The sequence below is a fragment of the Quercus suber genome, unplaced genomic scaffold, assembly GCF_002906115.3.
Source record: "Quercus suber isolate HL8 unplaced genomic scaffold, Cork oak 2.0 scaffold_49, whole genome shotgun sequence".
Classification (NCBI taxonomy): domain Eukaryota; kingdom Viridiplantae; phylum Streptophyta; class Magnoliopsida; order Fagales; family Fagaceae; genus Quercus; species Quercus suber.
The window spans coordinates 1,413,599-1,434,510 of record NW_027069514.1 but is presented as its reverse complement, the minus strand read 5'-3'; the positions used below and the strand labels follow the sequence as shown (position 1 = coordinate 1,434,510).

Sequence of the window (20,912 nt, the reverse complement as noted above, 5' to 3'; positions counted from 1 at the left end):
CTACTTGAACATCCAATAACTATAAATATTCATTCAACACCAAAACTGAACAGCCTGTGTTAGCTAAAAAAAATGTGAATCCATTACAGAGTGCAATACACAAACACTGTTGTTGTCTGAGTAAAACGCTACCGCCCTACTTCTAACAAATGAAAAAGAAAACTTAATATTGTTGAGGATCTAGTATTCCTTGTTCTGTACTTCAGCTGCCATCAGATGGAGGAGTGGACCTGGAACAAAAACATGGCGTATAAGTCAGCTGTCGATGGCTAAAAGACTTGAAACTGTTGGTGGTAGAAATTACTTATTCTGTGTGGGATTTGAAGTAGATGGAGGTATCTTTCGAAAGCTCGATTCCAGCTGCTTATCAGGAATCTTTCTTTTCCCTTGCAAGTCTTTAAGAGCTTGAGAAGATGATACTGAGAAGGAAGGTGGTTGTGTTAGTGGACGAGCATTTGCTTGGTACTCATTAGGCAAGAATGATAGTATGAGTGAAAGGGCCATAGTGAGAGCTGCCAGTGCTCTAGACCAAGCCTTCATGGTTTCTTTCTGGTATCCCTGCTTGTTTAAACTGAGAGTGTTTGATTCTTTGCCTTATTGGTGAGGAAAGATGGCTTTCAAGCCTATGATTAAAGATATTATATAGGGAGTCTTCCTAAATCAAAAGTTGTAAAAATCTTTAGTGTAAAATAGGGATCTGAGGTCAGTGGGATCATGTGCTCAATGTTGACTGTGCGTGTTACATGTTGGAACTTGGAACTGACTCTCAGATTTGTTGGAACAGTGCAATATCTTCAGAGGGTCATGTGATAAGGCACGTGATATATAAATATATAATAGTGGTGTTTTTTGGGGGGAGAGTTAAAAAGGGTTAATATTATAATGGTTCTTAACAAGTGTAGCAAGACATTGTTGGATCCACAGGTTAAAATAATATAGTGCTATGGTAACAGCTGTCAGCCGAAATGAAGTTTGAACTGTTTGACTGTTCCTATCCGGTTGCTCCTTGAGGGCTGAGGCATGTTACTTATGTATGAGTAGGACAGTATAAAGCTGTGTGAAAATTAACGCAAAGTTGGCAGTCTTTTCTTCAAGGGAGGGGACTTTGGATTCTAATGTTTTGGCCAACGATGCCAACAACAAAGCTTTCTTTTTGGCCAATTTATGCACCGTCCCACTACCAACCTTTTTAGATGCTGAGCAATTGCTCCATGAATTTCTACAAACTTTCGTTTTATAATTTGATGATTCTATTTTTTTTTTTATAAATAAAATAAACTGTACACTGGGAGAAACGGGGCTAAGGATCGAATCATTCAGAATAGTATCAATTGAATACCACAAATAGATGACTGAAGTAATTAGGATAGGTCTACTTGTGGCGTGTCTGGATGTTAGGTTTTAGTTAATGTCTAGTCGGCCACTTCCACCTCAAAATGAGAAGTGTCTCAAGGAAGTCTCTATCGAATTTACATTTATTGCTTATTAGTCTATTGTCGAGTTTCTGCCAACTTAAGGCCTAAGGGAATGGAGAGTTGTCATAACTTTCTCACTTAATGAAAAGATGTCAACCAACCCAACTAATAACTACCTATAAATACCCATCTCTATAATCACATAAGGGAAGATCCCACGTGTGAATTTATAAATGGGATTTGCGTTTATGTGTGAGGGAAGTGTAGTATACTAAGGTAACGTTTGGATATAGCTGATAAGTTGCTTGTCTGTGTTTGCCTTTTTTTTTTTTTTTTTTTTTTGGAGAAGCACATTTTAGCTTTTCTAGTGGGTCTTGTGCATTGTTCACAGGACTCACAAACATCTTTTTTCAACAAAATTTTTATTAAAAATGGGTCTCACAATACTATTCACACATTTTAAAATTATTTTGTCATTTTCAGTTTTCAGCAAAATAAGCGGTATTCAAACACGTCCTAAGTGTGTGTTTGGCAAAAATTATTTTTGCCAACTTATTTTACTATTCAGCTTATTTTTTGTATTATTCATAAGTCTAACTGCATTTTTTGATACTATTCATAGGTTCCTTGTACTATTTCAGTTAAGTTTGACTTTTATTTACAATACTTTTAGTAAAATAAACGGATCTTAAATGGACAATAAGTGTACTTAATAATTTTTTGGGTCATTGTGAGAAGCATCAAATAGCCTACAGCCCATGCGTCAACTCAATAGCTAGCTAGCTCACCATACTAATGGGCGGCCTGACCCAATATTGTCAAGGCCTATGGGTAGCCAAGTAGCCCAATGAGGTAGGTCATGGGTTGATTTTTCTGCCCATGGGCGCCTACTAGGCCGGCCAATTAACTTAGAATTTATAACAAAATAATTTCACCTAACCACTAGGATACTTAAAGTGATTATGCTAAATTATACTTATTAAATATATATTTTGCTAGTAGCTTGGTAACGTTGAATATATTTTAAAAATAAATGTTTGGCATTTTATTTATTAAAAGATAGAAAAAGAAAAAACTATTTAAAACCTTAATAAAAAAAAATTCTAAGTTGTTTACCATAAGAAATTAAATAGGGATAATTACAATTTACCCACCTATGGTTTGACCCGATTTCTATGTGTCTACCCGTGGTTCAAAGTTTGACACTTTGCCCACTTGAGGTTCTCACCGTGAGTGTGCCGTAACCCACCTCTCTACTTTCCGTTACTCTAACATAGAATAAGTAAAAAACAAACCCCAAAACGGATCAAAACACTCTCATTCAAATCTTGAACATGAAGAACATGAAGGATATATCCAAAATAATAAAGATCAGAAAACAATAAATACTAAAGACTAAGCAATAAACACTAAAGACTAACAAATCAAGCTAATCTAAAATAAAGACTAAAGACTAAAGACATAACAATAAACACTCTCACAACACATAAGGCCCATTTTTCTTTTTCCTTTTTCTTTTTTTATGTGTGATCTGTTGTCCAAATCAAGCATATATACAAGGAAAGTGTGATCTGGTGTGTATTGGTGAAAAGATACAAGGAAAGTGTCCAAATCAAGCATATATACAATGGCCAAGATCTCTTCCCGGAACCCACAATCGGCCACCAAACTTCACCCACGACTCCGCTGAAGGCCATCGAAGAGGTCCTCATCAAGATCGCCGGCGCCATTCTCAACCTCATCGACAAGCACTACAGCGTTGAGGTTGAGAATGGCGATGACGCCGATAATGGCAAGAGGATGACTGTGAGATCCCTGGCGGAGACAATCTCGTCGAGGATGAATGTGAGGTCCTCATCAAGATCCCCGGCGATCTCACAGTTGTCCGTCTCCGCCAGGGCAATGATGTCGTTGCCATCCTCGCCCGTGCCGCCGATGAGATCCAGTGGCCTCTGGTGAAAGACGAAGCTGCCGTCAAGCTTGACCACTCGCGTGGGGTCATGGTGCTGTGGGTGGACCTGGGTCCGTGGGTCTTGGGATTGAGATCCATGGAGTGGTTGATTTGAGTGTAATTTTTCTGGGTTTGAGAAGTCTGGATTTGAAATTGGGGTTTCAAATATATGTCTGGGTTTGAATCCGTTTGTTCTTAAGTTCCTGGGATTGTGTATATGCTTGATTTGAATTCGTTTGTTCTTAAGTTCCTGGGATTGTATATATGCTTGATTTGAATTCGTTTGTTCTTATGTTCCTGGGTTTGAATTCATCTGTTCTTAAGTTCTTGGGATCAAATGTTGTGCTATATTTTGGGGTTGTATTTTGATAGATTTATGTTTGATGGTATTGCTTGATTTGATATGTATTAGTTTTCTGGACACATGTTCTTCATGTTTGTGTGTTCTTCGTGTTTGTGAATGGTGAGAAATTTATACCATATTTTAATCCTTTTTTTCTTTCTTTTTTTTTGTTTTTCTTGTTTGGGAGGAGAGAGATATAAAATGGGCGTAAAAAGACTTATTTACCCATCTTTTTTAACAGAGGTGGGTTACGACACACTCACGGTGAGAACCTCAAGTGGGCAAAGTGTCAAACTTTGAACCACGGGTAGGCACATAGAAATCGGGTCAAACCACAGGTGGGTAAATTGTAATTATCCCAATTAAATAAGTTTTAAACTCTTTGATTCTTTCCTAAAATTTTTTATTTATTTTTTTATTTTTATAATTTTCTTGGAGAAAAAAGAAAAGAAAAGAAAGGAAAGCCCATTAAAAGAGTCCATGTAGCTCTTTTGGCTCAGTCCTTTAAAAACAAAATGGGCATTGGTTATGGGTTAGAGTTTTCCCTTCTGGTCCAGCCTAGCCTAGTCCATTGATTGGTCAATTACCGCCCGACCTTGGCTTACTAGGCTCATAGGTCAAGTATAAATGGGGTGAGTCGGCCTAGCCCATTGTTGACCCTTAGGTCATTGATATTCTTAATGGTATGGTGTGATTGGAACTTGGAAGGATAATAAACTTAGTGAATTCAATGGAATTTGTTTACCTAGTATAAGCTAGTAAAAAGGAGAGTATATAATTAAAATATAGGATTTAATAGCATATAAAGTGGATAGAGTTTTAAATAAGATTGTGATTGTATTTGTTAATATCTATTAGTTTCTTGACATGATGTATGAAAAAAAAAAAAAAAAGGTTTCTTGATATGATAATAAAGAATGATTATTATAGAGCAGTGACATCAAAGAGTAATTATTGAGTACTCTTGGAGTACCATAATGCGTATTCTCTCATTTTTCATAACTGTGAATCACAATAATTAAATTTATGGTTGGACTTACAATTATGTAAGAGGAGAGATTACACATTTATGATACTCCCGGAATATTCAATAATTTTTCGACATGAAATCGAAATTCTATCATTATCTAGATTAAAAAAAATTTCAAAATTATTCACTCCATCCCTTATTATTGATATATTTAGTATATAATTTTTTAAGAAAAATGTAATTTATTGTATTATATTTTTAAATAAAAATATAAAAGTTTGCAAAACCACATTCTTTAATTGAAACTCAAATAAATTAGAAAGATCAAGTATGTATTGATTTAAAAAAAAAAACAATATTTTGAAAAAAAAAAGAACCAATAACTTGAGAGGAAATCCTGATTAATTTTTTTTTTTTATTTATTTTTAAATTTAGCTTTTTGAAAAACATAAAAGTTAAAATGTTGTATGTACTACTATATTATGAAAAAGAAAAAGAAAAAGAAAAAGAAAAAACAGAAAGCAACATCTGTATTCAATGTAGATTGTAGAATCTAGAAGGAAGCTAGCTATATAGCGGAAAGAAAGAAAAGTGAAGTTTCCAAAACTGTCCTAGCTAACGCGGAAGAAACGAGAGCTGGGGGGCAAAAACGTAATTAAGCCAAACAAATAGGCAAAAAGTAAAACCCGTCTTCAACGCCATACCCACACCATACCTGAGAGGCTGAGAGAGAGAGAGAGAGAGAGAGAGAGCTCAATTTTGAGGTCAGAAAGCTTCTACTTCGGTTTTTGCTTTTGTTTTTGCTTTTGGTTTTTAGGAGAGAGGAGAGAGGAGAGAGGTCACTCACTGTAAAAACGAGTTTGGCCGGTCTGACTGAGTTGGCTCAATTATCAAGCAAAGCGTCACCCCAACCCAATCTCCAATTTCTCATTAGATCTCACTCCAGGTTATTTCTCAATTTTCTCATTTTATTTATTTAATTTGATTTTTTGATTTATGCTTTTAGAGTTGTTGTTGTTGATTTTTCATGTTTCTAATTTTTTTCTGTTTTTGTTTTTAATTTCATAGCTTTTATTTATTTTTTGCTTCGATCCGCATGTGTATTACAAGCGAAGACAAATATTTGTGAATTTTAAATTAAATTAAATGAACCTGAAAATTTGCGATTTTTAGCAATCTAACCTAAATTACTATTCCCTAAGACAAATTAAAGAGATTTGAGGGCTTTTTATGCCTGTTACTTCAATATTCTTAATCTTACATGTTTTGCTAAACTGTTATATATATATATATATATATATATATATGTAATCCTCTTCTGAGGAGCCTGGTAAAAAAAAAAAAAACTTTTTGCCAATGAACTCTGGGTCAAATGGGTGGAGGGCAGAGTCATGGGTTCAAAATCTATTCATTGCAAAATTAGTCCTTTGCAAAATTATATTGTTTCATTACAATCTCAGGTTTCTCTAGGGTCTTATAGAACCATCATATTCACAATAATTTCTAGTTCTATTGAACACACCAAACGATATGTAGTTTCTGCGGTCATTTTAGATTGTGGAGTAAGGAGATTTTGAGGTCTTGTCTGGAAGATTAGTTTTCTAGTTATTTGTGAGTAGAGTGTGGCGAGTGCTCCTTACTCACAATATTTCTCCCTTGGCTTTTATATAGTTACCTACTCATCTCCTTTAAGACGCTCCCTTTTAGGAGGGCTGGATTTGATATATGGATGGAAAATTTGATGCATTTAAACCTTGCTCTGGGTTTTGAAGTGATAATGGCGTAAATGTGTAAATGGCCAAGACACTTCCTGCAAATAATGGATTCTAAACAATTTTATTGATATTGGCGGTGGTGGATGAGATACCATTTTAGTAAAATTCAATTATCTTTTCGCCGTTTTCAAAACTCATAATGATGAGGGGCATTTTATTGATACTTGATACAAAGCAGTATCCATATTGTTTTAGATGATGCTTCATATGGGCATTCATTTGGGATGTGTGTAAGGTTTGCGCTCCTATCCAGTCTGGGGGTCTAGCAATTCAAAATTTAAGACATTTTAATGAAGCGCTATTGGGAAAATAGTTGTGGAGATTTGGTTCTAAGAGAGAAGCCTTATGGAGAAGGGTTATAAGGGTTAAGTATGGAAGTGAGGAGGGAAGTTGGTGCTCAAATTTTATGGAAGACTATTAGTAGTGGCTCGTCTACTTTTTCTCTCCATATTTAGTTTGAGATTGGAGATGGGACTAGAGTGAAATTCTAGCATGATATCCAATGAGAGGATAATCCTTTGAGCGTGTGTTTTCCAGAATTATTCAGAATCAGTAGTGTTAAGGAGGCTTATGTGCCTGATCTCATGCAATTCCCTAATGGGTTTCTTTATTGGGACTTGGAGCTCTTGCGAGCAATTTAGGATTGGGAATTGGAATCTTTGTCTATTTTTTGGATGTTATATATGGAGCCTTGTGAAGGGGTATTGGTAAGGATAGGATGTGTTGGATTCTTGCTAAAAGTAGGGGCTTTGAGGCGAGTAGTTATTATCAGGCTATGTTGGGTGTATGTATTCAATCCTTCCCTTGGAGAAGTATTTGGAAGCAAAAGGTTCCTTACAAAGTCGCATTTTTTGTATGGACTGCAGCTTTGGGAACTATTTTGACTATTGATAATTTACGTAAGAGGAAGGTGGTGATTTTGGATTGGTGTTATATGTGCAAAAGTAAGGGAGAGTCGGTAGATCAATTTTTATTACATTGTCCTATTGTTTTTGAGTTGTGTTCTATGGTGTTCACCTTGTTTGGTATATACTGGGCAATGCCAAAAATTGTGGTTGAGCTCCTAGCATGTTCGCAAGGAAATTTTGGTCACCATCATATTGGTGTTGTTTGGATAGCTGTCCCTCATTGTTTGATGTGGTGCATTTGGTAGGAGAGAAACAACCGGTGTTTTGACATTAGCTGACTTAGAACTTGTCTTTTTTAAAACACTATCGGATTGGATGTCTATCATAGGAAGTCATTCTATTTTTTCGGTTTATGATTTGATGAATGTTTGTAATTTGTGTATTTGATTGTTTTGGTCCCCTGCTGTATACTTCCTGTATACTTGGGTGACTCCTTTTTGTAACTTTGAATAAAATTTTCTTTACTTATAAAAAAAAAAAAGTTTCCATTCATTCATTCAGCTAAATCTGTAAATCCACCATAGCATTTCAGTCTTCACTTTGAGGGATTTCATTTATTTTTATTTTAACTGCATGGATATGTGAGAAGAACATCTTTGTAGATAGCACTAGTCTGCAATTTCTGCACTAGTTTTATGCCATGTCAGAAATGCCAACATGCATAGTGGTGGAAATTGTTGTGTGGAAAGCATCTTGTGTTTTATCAAAACTTGATATATGTCTTCTCATATCCATTATAGAATCAACATTGTTATTTTGGTTATTTCCATAAATATGCTGTTGTCTCAATTGCTTTCCTTCATTTTACTTCTACTTAGACTTTACTTAAATTCTTTTTGGGTTTCATTTAATATCATTTACTGTTTCAGAAATTATGGGCTGCATATTCTTTTTCAACAATTTGATTTGTTTTCTCATTTTATTAGTTTTTTCTTTAACCTTTACAGAGGTTTATAGTATTAAAATATTTGAACGTATTTTTTTGTAATGATCTAATTATTGCCTTCATCTTCTATTCTGCTTTTCAGGAACACAGTAATTTTTGTATAGGAAGAAAGGATTGGATAGGGCTTGATTTACTAGTTTCAGAATTTATTAGATGGCTGAGAAGTCGTGCATCAAGCGCCTTCAGAAGGAATATAGAGCACTTTGTAAAGTATGTCTTCTTTTGTTACATTAATTTTTTATTTAACTATTTTTTTCAGAGGCTTATAATACGTGAATCTTTACTGGGAGTAACTTATCAAAAGAATGTTGTCCCTCAGAAATATACTATTTTCAGCTTAGTTCTGGCTTGAGTAAGTTGGATCACCCATGTCTCAAATGTGTTTTGGCCTGGTGGTGAGCCACACCATGGAGTAGATGCCATATGTTGAAATCCTATTGTTTGCCTTAAAATTGAACAAGAAAGGATTATAGATATCCTGATTAATTTAAGATCATCTGTCAGACTTTTGATTTGTCTTCCTTCCTGGACTGGATCTTCTTGGATGATAAATGTGCATTAAATAATGCATATGATGGCCTTTTCTTTTTTGGCTTTGCTGGAACTAATTACATATGACGTTTAGACAATGCTGATTGTGTTTCCTTTGAACTTGTAGGAACCAGTTTCCCATGTTGTGGCCCGTCCTTCCCCAAATGACATTCTTGAGTGGCGTAAGTGTATCCAAATTTTTATCTTCTTCTGCAGAATATTGTTAAACCCTCAATGTTATAAATTGAAAATTATTTCTCTAAAAATAATTGGACTCTGCTACCGCATTTTTTTTTCTCTTTATGCATATGAGATAAGGAGTTATTTAGACATTTAGGCATTTTGTGTAACGACCCCACTCCAATTGTGTAGATATTGTTCTCTTTGGGGCCCATACCCCTCACAGTTTTGTTCTCCTCCAAAGCACATAGCAGTGGGGGAAAATGCCTCTACACGTTAAAGAGAGGTCACTCCTTATAAACACATCCCCGTGTGCTTCCCTAGGCGATGTGGGATTCCATGGATTGCAAGACCCCCTTTTGGGTCTCTACATTTTGGTTGATGCTATAGTAGATAAGAAAAACGAACTGTGAGATTATTGGTCATATTTTCCAATTTTTTTTTTGTCAATATGTATATAAAGAACTTCACTCATTGGTGGCCAATGGCACTAACCTCTACCTCATGTGAGGTTGAAGAGTCATTGCTTAACATATCAAGCATTTTGCATGGTAAACATTTACAATGTGTTTGGATGAGAGTATAGGGAAAGGGTAACCATTCCCCTCCCCTCTCCTCTCCCTCCAAACTTCCAAACTTCCAAACACACTTTACTGTTAGTGTTCAGTTCAATTTCACCCAGGTTTATTGCATGTGCTGACATGTGATGCTTCTTTGTGCATAAGATGGGGTCATATATCTACATGATATTCCTTATCTCCTGATCTTGATTTTGTCTTTCTTCTCTCTCAGCTACTTAAGTATCATTATTTTGGTTGGACATTCTTAATTTTGACTTTATGTTCCAGATTATGTGTTGGAGGGAAGTGAAGGAACACCTTTTGCAGGTTTGTTATCAGTGTGTAGTATTAGTTACTGAATGTATTTTGTCCTATCTCTTTTGTTTGTCCTGATCATTTAGTATTCTGAGACTCGTTTATCTAATTTTGTTACTGGATAAGGTGGATATTACTATGGAAAGATCAAGTTTCCTTCAGAATATCCCTATAAACCTCCTGGAATTAGGTAATAATCTATTTTTCAGCTGCCAGACTTTTCTAATAAATCTCTTACTTGCAAAAGCAGTATTTGGATTTGTTAATGCATTTATTTTTGTCACTTCTAATTTTGATTCACATTTTCCTGCCTTGTAGCATGACCACTCCTAATGGACGATTCATGACACAAAAGAAAATCTGCTTATCTATGAGCGATTGTAAGTTTTTCAGGTTACTAGTTGAAGAAAACCATTTCTTATCTTTGACAACTGATTTTATGTTTGACTTGACTTTTTTATTTGCAGTTCATCCTGAAAGTTGGAATCCGATGTGGTCTGTATCAAGGTAGGACAGATTCTAGTTCTGAAGTACTCTCTTTATTTTTTTTGTTGGTGTTTTATATTACATTCTGTTATTTGCATACTGACAAGTGGTTTTTAAAAGGAATAGTTATAGTACTTTTTTAGTCTTTCTCTAAAATTTTTCTTCCTCATGGATGCAGCATACTCACAGGGCTTCTTTCATTCATGGTGAGTTATTGTGACCCTTTCATATTCTAGTTTCATGAACAGTGGCTCACATTTCAGCAGTTTGGATAGTGGGCACCTTCTGATTTTGTCTTTGTTTGCAATTTTTTACAAACAATTGTTTGTAAAAATGCAATTGTACTAATGCTGGCCTGATTAGTTTATGAGGATCCATAGTAGACCTTGGTTTTGGGACTAAGGCTTAGTTGGATTGAGTTGAAATTGAAATCCACTCTTTCAAGAAATGTGAATTTTTCTTTTATGGGCTAAAAGATTGACAGCAACTTTTATTGGCATATACTTGAAGCATGTCTGAAGTTCTTATTGATTCTTAAAATGTGCTAATGTGAGGATACATTTCCCTCCTGCAGATGGACAACAGTCCTACCACTGGCAGTGTGAACACTACTGTTGCTGAGAAGCAACGTCTAGCAAAGGCCTCCCTTGCTTTCAATTGTAAGAAGTAAGTACATTGCATCATCAAGACAGGATTTTGTCATTTTTTCTCCAGTTCTAAGTTGAACCTGTAAGTAGTTTTTTACGTCCATTTTATGCATATACTGGTGCCCATTCTTGCCCATGACATATGGATGAATGGCCTATGAGTTATATCTATCCGTGTGTGTGTGTGTGGCTCATTACCAGATGTCTAAATATGTTCCTGTTATCTCTTTCCAAAGGTCTAGTTGACTAATATTCAACTTTAGCTATGGTAAAAGTGGTTTGCTTTGACTTATTAACTTTGTTTGCTTGAAAGGCCTGAATCCATGCAATAGAAGTGATGAATAGAATTTGGCTTTGTAGAACCCCTGCCACAATTTTTTTAAGATTTAATATTAAATTTCTTTACCTTTTACCTGCTTTCAGACACAAACAAATCCTTTTTATCAGTATGGTCGGTTGTTGCAATTGTCACCTTACATCATTTCTTACTTTTCAACTGTTTTCAGCATCTATATGGTAGTTTCAATCTTAAATTCTAACTGGATCTCTCTTTCATAATCACAACAGCGCAACATTCAGGAAATTGTTTCCCGAGTATGTGGAGAAGTATAACCAGCAGTTGCTTTCTGAGAAGCTTGCTGCAGAGCAGGTGTCACCAGAGCCGTCCCAAGTAGAAAATTCCTCACTCATGTTGGAAAGAGTTCCCAAATCTGTGGGAAATGATGTAAAAAGAGTAGATGCAGTGCAAGATAGGAGGAAAGCCAAGGAGGAGTCATTCCCTACTTGGATGATGTTCTTGCTCGTTTCCATCTTTGGCATCGTAATGGCACTGCCCTTGCTTCAACTTTGATATCTAGGCAACAAAAAATATATTCATAGGATCACTGAACATACAGGCATTTGGAAGTCAAGGGATGCATTCTAAATGCTTCTTAAGTTTTTCAAGTGTCTAACATAATTTTTGTATAGGGTTGATGCTGAGGGGGTTCAGTTGGATCTCCCTCTTGTTGATGTTTTCTCCTTTAAGTCAATGTTGGCTGTTTGGTAGTCGATGTTCAAACATTTACATGCCTGTGATGTTCTCTTATTGTAGTCAGTTTTGTGTTTGGCACTCTTATTTTTTTTCTGTTTCTTCTTTTCTTCAATTCTCTCTATACTCCTATTTGGACTGCCTACACTGAAATCTTACAGCCTGGAGGTGGTGATTTTCTGTTGCTACTTTGCACGAATTCTTGTGCTAATCAAAACTATTTACCCATTAGACCATTTATGATGGCTTTAGATCTCTGCAGCTCCATCTCATTTAGAGATTGATTACCCATTAACGTGTTCCTTGCTGCCGTTGATTCCAAGGCCTGTGCCCGTTTGGAAGACAGTTGGAGAACCATTTGCAGATGTGTTCATGGGATTCTTAATGGCTTAACAATAGGGATGGCCAACAGGGTGGGGTGGGGTGGCGTTGAATCATGGTTCTCCCATTTGTGCCATCTCTCATCTCTTCAGGGGTAGGAGTGGAGTAGGCTGGGGAAGGATCAAATTGACTTGGTTTTGCTATCTTTAATGAAAGGGAAGGGTCACTGTGAGAGTGTTCTAAGAGAGTGTTAAAGTTTTTTTTTGGGATGGTAAGATAATATATATTTATATAGATATAGAATAAAACATATCTTAAAGTGTTGATACTTTATTCTATTCTAGATGTCCCAAAGGGTAATTCTCTTTGAAAAATCAACAAAAACAAAAAAATTTCTGTGATTCCATGATATCTAATTTATATATTACTAAAAGCTGTATCGTAGCATTTAATGTTGCTATGCTCAGGTTGAGCCATATCAGCTGTCATGTCATTATAATTATTTTTCCTGAATTTGTCTTACAATTTAAAATAAGTTTTCTTAAATTTAAAAATACTAATAAAAAGAAAATAATTCTCAATCCTTTGTCTTCCACGGTTACAATTTTAGATGACAACTCTTTGTCTTCAACGGTTATAATTTTAGACGGTAACCCTTTGTGTTTCACGGTTACAATTTTAAATAGCAACCCTTTGTGTTCAATAGTTATAATCTCAAACGGCAACCTTTCAACTTCTTAACACTAGACTTTGGCTTTCTAACTCCTTCATCTCTTCCTCTCCTCACACTATATTAATAATGAAAAGCTGGATGATTCAGTTTTGGTATCTCTAAATCTCAGTTGTTCTTGACCTCTATTCTTGTAGTTGCATGCATAATAGTTCAATGTAAGGATTAGATTAATAGTGCTTTTTCTTTTTAATTGAATTTTTTTTTTTTTTTAAATTTTGTTAATACCTCTTTTGTGTTATGGGTCATATATGAGTTTATATGTATTTAGATTGGGTATTTGTATTGATAGATGATTGTTTGTTTCTATGTTTAAAATTGATTTGGTTTTTTTTTTTTTTTTTTTTTTTTTTTTTTTTTTAAATGTTTGAGACAGTAACATTATTGGTTTATATTGTGTAATCCGTGTGATAGAGTTTTTGGAGTATTCGTGTGATAGATTTTTAGTAGTTAGAAAATTGAATGATAGAGTTTTAGTACTATCGTGCCTGCAGAAATTCAATTAAATGATGTAATCCGTGCCTAAAGAAATTCAATTTGCTAACTACTAAAATACCTTAGCAAATTGAATTATAGAGTTTAAAATTCAATACTATACTCAGAACACGATACTTCCCCTTTTTTCTTGGTCTCCTCATTTAAGTGAATTTCTACTTTATTATTGAAATCGATTTAAAATTCCTTCTATTAGCTTTGATTGTACTCTTGTCTATATCATAAAAGACTGTTTTTTTTATATAATCTTTTTATGGTAATTATCGTCATTTTTGTTGTAGTTGAATCAAAATAAGATTAAGCTAGATCTGCATAATTAGTAGTTGTTGCATCTTCATCATTATCACAAGTTTAAGATAGAGATTACCCTTATCAATAGCTGTTGCGTCTTTTTCATTGCCAAACTTGATCATCTTGACAAATATTTTATTTATCTGATTGTACCACATGTATTTATTTACTTTTGGATTCTATTTGATTGTAAGATTTTTATGTCTTTTGATATAAATTAAATAGCTGGTATGCTAGCCAAACCACTTGCTTCTTAGTTTTTTTTTTTTTTTTTTTTTTTTTTAATCTTTTACTTTGCCTCCAACACTATCGTAATTGGTTGTCTCTTTAAAGGCATTTTCTATCTCCATCGCTATATATATATATATATATATATTGTTTTGTAGGATCCAAGCAAGAAAGAGTTTAAGATACTTGCTATGTTATTCTCTCAATTTTTTTACAACATGAACAACTTGCGGTATTGAAGTAATTACAGAATATTTTATATCAATAGTTGTTTGACAACTTTAGAATATGAAAAGTTTTGGGTTAAGTGGGTAACAACTTTAATTTTGTTAATTTTTGCTTTCTAAATTACTAATAGTAATTTATCATGTTAAATTGGTAGTTTATTTGTATATTAATTAGATACAATGTTGTAATGTTTTTTTCTTCTTCTAATTTGTGAGGTTTAATTCAAATAATTTTGAATAAGTTCTCTGAAATCAAATTCGATAAAAAAGAAATTTTGTTAGGGACTCTGTAAGGTTAAGGGAAGCTTGAAGTTAATATAAGTTTTGGCCANTGCAATTACTACTTCCCCACCCCTTTGACTTAGATTATCTCTAGTATTGCACCAATTGATTGATCTTCAAAACCAAGTTTGTCATTGTAAATCATCTATGTTTTCATAAATATGATATATCTATTATGCAATATATACGAGTGTCTGTGTGTTGATATGTAATCCGTTCAAAAATCAATGTCACAATGTTGATCAGTATGTAAATGTATTTCTGGATTTGGCTTTGATTTAGTTCTTACAAGAAGCAAGACACCATGCAAGAGAAGTAGGTTTCCACAGCTCATCACTGCATCCAGAAGAAAATGTAAAGAAAAGATTGGCCGAAGAGAAAAAGGTAAAGAAATCATGGAAAAATTCTCTCTTGTCATGGTGGAAAACAGACAAAAAGAGCAAGCTTCAAGTGGAACCAGAAGTTAGTTCTTACAATTCAACTCCAAGACAGCGTCTTGTTTCTGGTCCAATACATGGCAGTGGCAAGAATAATGATTGCAGGTACCGGCATCCCACATCTGGGCCTATTACTGGCCTTTTTAACCCCACTAAGAGAGTGGAGAATGAGATATCTTATATGTGTCTTGACCAGCTTGACAAACCCCATGATGTTCAGACCTATGGACCTGTTTACCTGGTAACATAGTGGCATCAACAAGAAGTTGTTGATTCAACCCCAATGTGGTGCTTATGCATTCTCCACATGAAAGTCTTCATTGGTCTGATGTGAAATTGGGGGAATTATGAGGACAGGGAAACTTTGTGTTGAGGTGCAACAATTGATTTCTGTAGTTTTTATATATTGGCTATGGCGGGTATGCAATTTGATCATTTTGTTGAAAAAGCAAGAAACTTGGAGACCTATTTTGTATAATTGAGTCATCCAAGTAACAAGAGAATTTCTTACTGATTAATTGAAAATCCATTTTGTCATTAATATCCTGTTTCCTTGGTTCCTAATGTGATTTTTCAGAAATGTATGTTAATTTTACATTTACTGCTGATGCACTGTCAGAGAACAGAATTTTTAGTCTTGTAAAAGCAATTCAACCCAACATATCATGACATACCAAGTTTTCATCAAAATACGTATTAGTTACGTAGATGTGGTAAAAATGACCTCAGGAGGTTCTTATTTCTATTTCTCAAGGGAACTGACTGCTTAAATTCTGCTTCATTGGTATGATCAAGCAAACTTGGGAATTGGATAGAAACAACATGATTGTCCACAGAAACAATAACGGTCCCTACTTACCTCATTCCATCTTGATTTTATTCCACCTATACTATCCTCGACAAGTCTTTCCTGTATGCATGATTGTTACAAACCAACCCTTGAGAAAAGAGGGTTTGTGGGTGGGGTAGGTGGGTACCGGATGGTTAGTAAATTCTTTCAAAAATGAACCTAAATGTCGCCTAATCAAGAAAAGAGAAACTAACTGAAAAGGCAGGTATACTCAATTCAACAAAGCTAGAGCCCGTTGTCAACAATGGCACTGTGACAAATGCATCCCAAGATCAAGAGCCCGTTACCACTCCATTCCATACGCATGTTCCCAATTCTCTATTGAATTGAACATCAGTAATTGATCATGTTCCTCACATGAAAATTTATCAGATTCACATGAGCAAAGAGCTGGGGGCAGAGGTGCTTCTTTGATGTATCAATAAGAAAAAAGAATACGGCATAATACATCTTCTGTTTAAAATAAATAAATAAAGAAGATGATTTGTGCACTCTCTTTAACACAGCAAAGACAATTTTACTTTCATTCGATATGGACATTTCAAGTAACTGTTCAATTCTGTTTCAAGAACAGCTATACAATATTCTAGTATAACAAGAAAAAATAAGATTGTGGAGATCTCAACCTCAATTTGTCAAGATCAAGAATAAAAGAACATGGAGCAAAGTAACATGAGGGAATTCTTTTCACTCCAAAACGAAGTGGTAATTCTCAAGAATGGTAGAACCGAGCATGAGCATTCAAGGCCTTGGAAAACAACAATTTCTCATTGCCAGAATAGTTTCTATACTAGCTAATATGTTCAATCTAATAAAACTGGTTTTTAACTCTGTACTCTCCCTCCTTGTTCAACATCAACAGAACCGGGACTACAAGGATTTGATCTTCTCTCTCTGCTCAAAAGCCGCTTTAACGACCTCAATCTTGTTGTCATAGGTGACTTTGATTCCTCCTCGACAAACCTGCTTGCTGAAGGGGATAATGATGATGACAAATTCTCAGTCATCAGCCTTGGTATATCAATCACCAAAGCTCCATCAGCTGGCCTACTAGCAATACCCGATGAAGCGGAAGAAGACGAAGAAGGGCCTTCTTCCAAACTAGCAGTCCCAGAGCTTACCTGAGTCTGGTTTCCCCAAAACAACACGTTTGTTGGGAAATTTGGAGAGTCTATGGAATACCCAGAAGCCGAATTCTCGCCTTGAGGCTCATCAAGGACTAAAGCATTCTCCGCTACCACTTCAGCATTAGTACTATTGGAGTTGGAGCCTTGAGGAGGAGCTACCGGATTTCGACAAATCGGACAGGTAGAGTGTGACTGAAACCACATGTCAATGCAATCAACGTGGAAACCGTGGTTGCATTTGGGTAGCAGCCTAGCTTTCTCTCCTTCCTCAAGCTCAGAAAGGCAAACGGCACATTCCAAACCATCTTTGAAGTCTTTTGGATTGAATTCCAATACGGGAAGTGAACGCAGGACTAATGGCTCAAGCCCTCTTCTCAAGTTGGCAACAGCAGGGTCTTGGCCTGGTGCAAAGACAAAGCGGCGGCGACGGCGGCGGCGAGAAGGAGGAGAAGTAGTGTTAGCTTCTTCGATGCTCCACCAAAACCATTTGGCGTAGAGATGGAGACCCAGCACAAACACCACCACCGCGAAGAGTACAATTATGGCTACCACCATTATCTTCCCTGTTAGTACTACTGCTGCTGAGTCATCCAGTTTAGATGGCCCGGAGCTACTCATGGTAATACTGATAGTTTTATGATCAAAGTTTGTGCCTTTCTCTGTTTTTCTATGAAACCCAAAATGAATGTATCAGCTAAGGATTGGCTTTCAAGCTTGAACTTTGATGTCTTATAGAGATTCAGATGCCCACAAGAACAAATGGGGTTTCTCTGTTTTGTTGTTGAAGCAAAGACTAGTCAGGTCTTTGGGGGCTAATGTATTGAATTGAATGAGGTTTTAAACTTGAAGATGGATGGAAAACTAGGAGTAAGTTAAGTTGGACTTGTTCTTTGGGCTAAAAATAATGAGGTGGGCAACTACGTGAGAGAGAGAGAGAGTGTGTGTGTTTTTTCAAACCCTCCACTTATGACTTTTCAAAGACTTTGGACATGAGGAGGAAGAAGGAAAGAAGATGACGGTATTTGGTTTTTGGGTTGGGGTTGGTCCAAAAAGTCGAAAGGAGACACTGTAGAAGAAGGTCCCTTTCCTCCGTTGCTTCTTGGAATCTTGGTGGCTGCTGCTTGCCTTTTCTTTTTTGACTTGTTTTATGGCCATGTACACATTTGGATTCTTTTTCACATCCTCTATTCATTAACTTACCAATTGCCATTATTTGTGGATTTTGGATTCCAAATTTGTCATCAAGTATATATACATATATATTTGCTATAATTGTCATCATGTATATTAAGTTATTAACTAATCCTGTTATGTATCTTATTATGGTAATGGATCAAAAATAGGTACTATAGGATAAAAACATAATGTACAGATCAAATTTTCTTAAAATCACGTGGGAGAAAACTCCTTCAACTTATTATGTAGCGAATTATAAGACTATCCACTTATATTATATAGGTCATATAATTAAGAGTATATATAAATAATATTTTGATTTGCCATATAGGGTTTGAGAAATCTGTTATATAAGGAACCAATTGAGGCTGTTAAGGACAAAATCTAATCTAAAATCAAAGAAATAATCTTTAACATAGGATCCTAAGATTTTGTAAAGCGATTAAAAAATTACTGATAGTAATCTAACAACGTGGTGTTAGTTTGCTAAAAAAAAAAAAAAAAACAACGTGGTGTTAGATTGCTAAATTTTCAAACTTTCAAACCTAACTTAATAACAATAATTAAATTTCCCCCAATAGCTAGAAGAGCCTTAAAATTGCTGCTACTTGTGGCTTGAGCAATCAATTTGCTCTGACATCAACCATTAAATTGCCACACTTTTGTTACACCATGTTTTTTTTATTAAGGGTGAATTACAAATTACATCCCTAAAATTTGGGGGTGATTAGATTTTACACCTTAAAGTTTCAGAATTTGGATTTTATCTCCTAAAGTTTGGGGTGTTTGAATTTTACACCTTGATATTTCAGAACATGAATTTTACCCCCTAAAATTTAGGGTTTTTTGGATTTTACACCCCTAATTTTTGAAGATTTAGGGTGTAAAATTCAGACATCCCAAAACTTTAGGGAGTAAATCCAAACACTCCTAAAAAATAGGGGGTAAAATCCAAATTCTGAAACGTCGGGGTGTAAAATCCAAATTCTAAAATTTTAGGGTGTAAAATCCAATCACCCCAAACTTTAGAGGTGTAATTTGCAATTTATCATTTTATTAATAAATCCATGTTATTGACCAAAAGGACAATGCTACTAAATACTTTTGAAAACTGTTAATTCATGACTTTGGCTCAACTTATATCTATTAGTTAATTGACTCTAAGGTGGGAGTTTAGTAGTTAAGCATTTTTTTCGCCTCACCTTAGCACTTGGGTTTGAGTTGTGTGGAACGTACTAGTATTAGGGTTGGCGGGACCTTTTAGTGCGGGGTTTAACTTGTCATAGTGAAAAGTAACTTTTTCTCAAGATTCTATCTTTAAAAGCTTATTTATTGTACTTTTGGGGATAAAAAAGAAGAAGATAAAAATAAGTTCATCTAGCAGATATAAGACCAAAAAAAAAAAAAAAAAAAAAAAAAGAAGAAGGAAGAAGAAGAAAGAAAGAAAGAGGTCATCTAATGGACCAAAGTTTATGATAAGATGCAGGGTCAAGCATTTAGGGTCTTCTTTTTTCTTTTTCTTTTTTAAATATATAAAAAATAGTACTTAGGGTATTGAAGCTAGTCAATGGATTGATAGTGGTTGGATTTGCAGTCATTGACCTAAGCAAAATAAAAATTAGAGTCACGAAAACACAATGCCATCCAAGTCAAAGATCTGGTAATGAAAAATGTTGTTCAAATCCAACACTCCTGATTTTGTGGGGGGAAAAAAAGAAGTAAAAAGATGTGCAGTGAAGGGAATATACAGGAGATTTTGATGCATACAAATACCGTGGGCTTGTGCAAGATTTAAGGATGAGTGAATTAATTTAGAGGCAATTAGGCTAATAACTAATAAGAAAAGCAATGGAGTGGCCCAGCATTGTCACATGCTAATGTTTTACGTTTACCAGTCCTTTAGCACAAAGCTCAAGATTACTTGATTTTTTAAAATTAAACTAAAAAAAATAATGATTATTAATCGGTAGAAGCCGCTTAAGCATCCAAATCCAATGATGTGATGTTTAGGGGTGGTAATTTATGTTTGTGTGTTAGGTTTGTGTTGTATCGGCTCATGAGTATTTGATTGTATAAGTCAATATTACTCTGACATGTTTATTAAATAGGTCAATATTTCTTAACCCTAACACGATCTATTTCAGATTTTATTTAAATGAAAAAAAAAAAAAAAGAGTACAAACCAAATTGATCTAAATTATGAAAAACAAAACAAATAAAATTTTTAAATATAAAATTCAGAACTAACGAGTAACTATATCACAAATAATTATTCAAATTAAAGTATATCTCAATATTACAAATAATCAATTATAATATATCAAAGAAAATAAACAAGAACAACTAATAAGTTTATATACCTAGGGTTTGAAGGCTATATTGATAAAATGTCATTTAATTAAACAGATTAGACGGGTTAAATGGTTTCCATGGGTTGGACATAAATCGACATGTTTATTAAACGAGTTATTATGTCAACCTAAATATGACATAAACCCATTAAGTATCAACTTATAACCTGCTAATTTTGTGTCGTGTCGTATCGGGTTAGCAGTTCGTGTCAAATTTGGCCACCCCTAATGATGTTGAATGGGAGAGGAATTTTTTATTTTTTTTTAAATTTTAATTAACTCAATTGGTCAAGTTCTATGACATGTCTTCAATATATATATATATGTATATATATATATA

General features: G+C 34.8%; 2 protein-coding genes and 1 long non-coding RNA gene across 4 annotated transcripts; 1 reads left to right on the top strand and 2 right to left on the bottom strand.

Moving 5' to 3' along the window:
* Positions 1-32: 32 nt before the first annotated feature.
* LOC112014127 (uncharacterized) lies at positions 33-931 on the bottom strand. Its single transcript, XR_002883102.2, has 2 exons — positions 305-931; positions 33-230 (listed from the first exon to the last, which is right to left on the bottom strand). It is a non-coding gene; the product is annotated as an uncharacterized LOC112014127 (long non-coding RNA).
* A 4,361-nt stretch (positions 932-5,292) lies between these two features.
* LOC112014125 (ubiquitin-conjugating enzyme E2 34) lies at positions 5,293-12,144 on the top strand. 2 transcript variants are annotated; one of them, XM_024046505.2, is made up of 10 exons: positions 5,298-5,625; positions 8,391-8,518; positions 8,967-9,021; positions 9,868-9,906; positions 10,021-10,084; positions 10,213-10,274; positions 10,362-10,401; positions 10,559-10,586; positions 10,955-11,046; positions 11,595-12,144. In XM_024046505.2, the coding sequence occupies exons 2-10, from the start codon at positions 8,462-8,464 to the stop codon at positions 11,875-11,877; spliced, it is 720 nt and encodes a 239-aa protein (XP_023902273.1). In that variant the 5' UTR covers positions 5,298-5,625; positions 8,391-8,461; the 3' UTR covers positions 11,878-12,144. The 2 variants fall into 2 exon arrangements, with proteins under 2 accessions (XP_023902272.1, XP_023902273.1); XM_024046504.2 differs by having other exon boundaries at positions 5,293-5,625; positions 10,213-10,401.
* A 4,270-nt stretch (positions 12,145-16,414) lies between these two features.
* Positions 16,415-18,122, bottom strand: LOC112014113 (RING-H2 finger protein ATL3). Its single transcript, XM_024046490.2, has one exon. The coding sequence runs from the start codon at positions 17,661-17,663 to the stop codon at positions 16,743-16,745; it is 921 nt and encodes a 306-aa protein (XP_023902258.1). The 5' UTR covers positions 17,664-18,122; the 3' UTR covers positions 16,415-16,742.
* Positions 18,123-20,912: the final 2,790 nt, after the last annotated feature.

Bases quoted from the DNA above. Each gene is read 5' to 3' on its own strand.
- LOC112014113 (XM_024046490.2), bottom strand. From the start codon at position 17,663: ATGAGTAGCTCCGGGCCATCTAAACTGGATGACTCAGCAGCAGTAGTA.
- LOC112014125 (XM_024046504.2), top strand. From the start codon at position 8,462: ATGGCTGAGAAGTCGTGCATCAAGCGCCTTCAGAAGGAATATAGAGCA. The intron at 10,587-10,954 runs GTGAGTTATTGT...TCCCTCCTGCAG, and splicing joins CAGGGCTTCTTTCATTCATG to ATGGACAACAGTCCTACCAC. The intron at 11,047-11,594 runs GTAAGTACATTG...TAATCACAACAG, and splicing joins CTTGCTTTCAATTGTAAGAA to CGCAACATTCAGGAAATTGT.